Consider the following 4,596-nt stretch of genomic DNA (forward strand, 5'->3'; position numbering starts at 1 on the left):
GCAGTTATGCAGTTGCAGTGAGGAGGAATCTGTCAGTCTTAGGGCTATGACTGGCCACCAATATCTCACAGTTTTGACCATCTTTCAGAGGATGTGATGGGCTTGAAAAGAAGTTACTTCAGTTAGGGCAGAGCAGATCTTCATCAGCTCCAAGGTGAATCTGTTTGCCCACAGTGTAATATTGTGGGCATCATTTGTAGATAAGGAAAGGAATGCAGAGAGGGAAAAGTCTGTACAAGTAGGTACCATGCTTGTGAGGAAAAAGGGTTCTACTAGAAACCCAACTCTTAGAAAACCATTTTTATTCTCAGTTGGTGACTCCCCCTTTGTTTACCCTGGTCTGCACCAAATCCCCTCATCTAATGGTTTTGCTTGGCATCTTTTGATTCTGTCAGGCAGTAGCTGTGTAACAGAAAGATCTCTTCAGCTTTTGACAAGATTCTTAGTGATGATAATGCCATTATATAAAACATCCAATTTTTTTCCTTTCCAGTGAGGATCGAGTCATTGAACATTACAAGAAACTAAATGGTCAGACAAGAGGTCAAGCAATTGTAAAGTAAGTGAAATAAGAGTGTTCTTTGTGACCCTTGTATTAATAGGAAATATTTATACAGGACTGTAAATACAATATGTTACTATGCTTCCCATCTCATGCAATGCTTCATTTTTAAGTATTTCTTGGCATAATTATTTATTTATCAAAGGTTTTTTTCAGATCATCCTCTCAGCTTCTCAGACGTGTTCTTCTCTTCTGTGTTGTTTTGCAGTTACATGAGCATTGTAGAATCCCTCCCAACATATGGAGTGCATTATTACGCAGTAAAGGTACGTGCTACAAGAAGGGTCCTTCACTGAATTAAACTCCTGTTGGAGAGGGAGGGAGAGAGGTACAAACAGCCACCCTGCTCTCAGAATACAATACACTGCTGCTAAAGTCTCATTTCACTTCCTGAGGTAGGGTAAACTTATTTCAACTGTGTGTGCATGTTTAGTAAATACAGTTCCAAAGAGGAAAATCCTGTTCTTGGAGATAAAACTCTTGCAGTCCTATTGTGCTGGAGCGTTCAGCTCATAGTCAGCAGCATGGCAATGCCAGTGAACCACCACCAAAGGCACAAGCCAGACACATCTCTGGCAGGCACTCTTTTTTGTAGCTCCAGGAGGTCAGACCTTTCCCAGATGGCAGATCCATGAAAACCTATCTAGGGCCAGCCGTGACCTACATACTGCAGCTCCCCTCACATGAGATATGTAGATGGATACAGAGACTGTACATCTTTTTAATGCCAGAACATTGTCCTGTACTCTAGAGATAGATAACACATTCTCATCCCCAAACAGCTCTCCACTTCTATGTGGACTTCATGCAGGTATTCATGAAATCCCTCATTTCTTTTGTCTAATGATTTATCACCAAAATTTCCAACCTCATATTATCATTATTACTTCCCTGCCTGACCAGCTGTGTAGGTTTGTTATTTTTTTTTAAGTAGAGAAATCAATAAACATATAAAGAAAGCTAGATCCACATTCCCCAGAGCATATTCCCTCATTTATCACCCCTGAAGTTTTGATGTGTTTCATCATTATCTCTGTGCACAGATCATACAGTTTTTCATACATCTGTAATATCTTGCACACATGGGGTACCATAAAAACACAAATATCTGACTGTACCTGTCTCAGGGGATGCGGTTCTAGTCTATTCCTGCTAATAGAATGTAATAATAAGGCTATTATTATTTTGCAAAAAGCATTAGCCTCATCTTTTCTCAGAGGACAGGATCTCTCCAGCACCTTTTGCATCCAGATCTCTTGGAGCATTCTAGATCAAGAAAAATCTTGTGGATTGGGCTGGATGTTCAATCCTACAAACACTTGAGAGCTATTCCAGTGAGCTCCCCATGGTCAATAAGCAGCAGTGAGCAGCAATGAGGCAGCAAATGTTGCACATAATAGGGTTTGCTTCTTCCTGATGTGAGGGTTTTGGTTTTGCTGTGCTTTACCCTGCCATTCTCTATCATATTAACAGAACAGATGTAATTTCATTGAGGACTTCAGCTCAGTAAATTGTAGAGACTGGGATCAGATATCAGCCATTACTCCATAAGGCCATTTTATTGCACACTCAGACACAAAACAGTTGGGTCTCAGCCTGTCAGACCTTATCACTTGGTAGCTCTCAGATCCCATTACTGCTGCATTTTCAAGACTAATGCTAAAATCCCTCCACATAATTCAAGTCAGCTGGGTGATTTGCTTTCCTTCCTCCAATCTTCAGTGTTCAGACTGAATAATTTACAGGGGAGAGAAAGAGGATGCACCACTGCACAAGGGACCCATGTCAAACCTCCTCACCTCCCCTGACAGCATTCTGAGTAACTTGATCACATCGGCCATATTTTAAATTGTTTTATATGTCATGGCAAAAAGTGAAACAGATCTCTTTTAAACACTGTGGAGCTTTGTGACTTGTGGGAACTTGCAGGGGGAAATTTAACAACACCCATTCAAAGATGCTACTTAGGAACAAATCTTCACCTTGAATGACAACACAGGAAATCTCCAGCATTTCCCCATCTTATTCAATATGACTCCCTCTGTTTTCTCTTTCAGGACAAACAGGGAATTCCGTGGTGGTTAGGACTTAGCTACAAGGGGATTTTTCAATATGACTACCATGACAAAGTGAAACCAAGAAAGGTAGGTGTTCACTTTTCTACCAAGGTCTCGGCTTGCCACACATGTCATAGCTGGAGTCAAGGGTGTGATGTACACCAAATGCTGGCATTGATTCATGTGGTTTTTGAAGGATGTTCGTTTTCTCCCAAAATCATCTGAATGTCTGCAAAGAATTAATGGGAAAAAGTAGCTCATAATTCATTAAAAGTTGTGGGGTTTGGAGGAAATAAGTGTCACTTAATCTTGCAATTGAAGTTTCTTTTTTGTGTGGTTCATAAGACATCGATGGGAACTCAAGGACTGATCCTCTCAGGTGCTGGAGGCCTTCCATCCACTGGCTATGGTGCATTGGGGGTGCTCAGCCAACCCTTGATACTGTTTTGTCAAGCCGTAAATGATCCGAGAGAGAAAGAGATGAAGAGACAGGAAAGCTGCTTCCATTTATTACAAAAAGAAAATTGCATGATTTTCTCAGGACCAGCATTACATTCGATAAGCAACGATTTTATTAACTGAAGAGTTAATGTCAAGGTAGCAGGTAAAGATGGCTTTCAACATATGCCTAAAAAAAGGCATGGGAAGTTTTGATTCTTGAGCTCAGCCTATGAGAGGGACCCGTGTGTTCTGATCTTCCCACCTAGGATGCCATCTAATACAAAACCCTCATCCCTGAGCACATGCCCTGCAGGTGGGAATGTACAGCCTGTTAGCAACAGTGCTTGTTGCACTGCAAACCTGTGGAGACAATGGGAGGCAAGGATTCAGGCTTGCTTGCAGGCTGCAAAACTGGATGATTTGGAGCAACTGGACAGCTCTTCTGCGAATGGAAAAGCTTCCACAGTGAATTAATGCACTGTATTTCTCTTTGCATTGTCTCTGTGCCAATTCTTCTTTCACCTTTTTTGGTCACATTCAAGTTGGACACTGCCTAATGCTCACTGAGAGCATCTTCTATTAAAATAAACTAGAATCAAGGTTTTGGTAGAAAACTGAACTGCTAAGGAGGCAGCAAGAGACAATTAGGCATCAATTTAGGCTTTTATTCACTGAAGGCTATTAATAGGGCTCTTATTCATTGAAGGAAAGGACAAGGAGAGTAAGGAGGTCTTCACAAAGACTAAAAGACACATCTATTTGGGATCAATCATTACCTGCAGGGCAAGCCATCCTCACACATGATAGTTTAAAACATGCCTAGGCTAGGTGTTTGCACCCACATATCTCCAGTAGTGCCAACCCCCCAGGGAAGACATGTCCTTAAAAGATACCTTCAGAAGTCAGGAATACAAACATTTCTTTGGAAGAAATTATTGCCCTGCCATGACAGGACTCAGCCTTTCACAAGCTATAACAATTATTGTCAGCCCTCTATGGATGAGAGGGTTGGTGGAAAGCATCAGAAGGAAGGAGAAGAGAGATCAGGTGCTCTGACTGCATGAGAGGAGACACACTTCCACCAGAAGAGTCAAGCCTTCTCTTCTCAGCTGTTGAGAGTAATCTAGTCTGTAGCATTGGCTTTGGAACTTAATAAAATCTGGGGCTTTAGGCACCTCTGATCCTTTTTCTGCAAGTGTAACCCTAAAAAAATAGGGGGCTGGTTTTCTCTTTATTGGGAATTAGGGGTTTTTTGGTCTCAGCAAATCATGTATGAAATCCAGCAGACCCAAAACAATGGTGCTGCCTTATGTATAAACCACTGAGAACTGTGGCAGAAGTGGTCATATATTGTTGCTGCCTGTTCTGAGCTTCCCCTCCCCCCTCCCAAAGACATGTGCTCTGAGCTCTTTTGTTCTAAGCGCGGGCAAAGCCAAATGTAACTCAGACTCTTCAGCAGTGTCTGATTGGCCGCTCACCCCGGGTCCGCCCCCAGTCCTCCCCTTTCCCCTTCTCCTAATAAAAGATGGTCGAGGG

The 4,596-nt window shown here is 42.1% G+C and overlaps 1 protein-coding gene across 6 annotated transcripts in view; it reads left to right on the forward strand.

The window, feature by feature from the left end:
* FRMD4A (FERM domain containing 4A) overlaps window positions 1–4,596 on the forward strand; it is a 362,397-nt gene that overhangs the window by 304,434 nt on the left and 53,367 nt on the right. For all 6 annotated transcript variants that reach the window (XM_017740376.1, XM_017740375.1, XM_017740377.1 and 3 more), the window contains 3 exons: window positions 494–559; window positions 771–828; window positions 2,620–2,706. In XM_017740376.1, the coding sequence (XP_017595865.1) occupies window positions 494–559; window positions 771–828; window positions 2,620–2,706 (211 nt within the window). The remainder of the gene's footprint in view (window positions 1–493; window positions 560–770; window positions 829–2,619; window positions 2,707–4,596) is intronic.

This window comes from Corvus brachyrhynchos, unplaced genomic scaffold, assembly GCF_000691975.1.
Source record: "Corvus brachyrhynchos isolate BGI_N302 unplaced genomic scaffold, ASM69197v1 scaffold307, whole genome shotgun sequence".
NCBI classification, from domain to species: Eukaryota; Metazoa; Chordata; class Aves; order Passeriformes; family Corvidae; genus Corvus; species Corvus brachyrhynchos.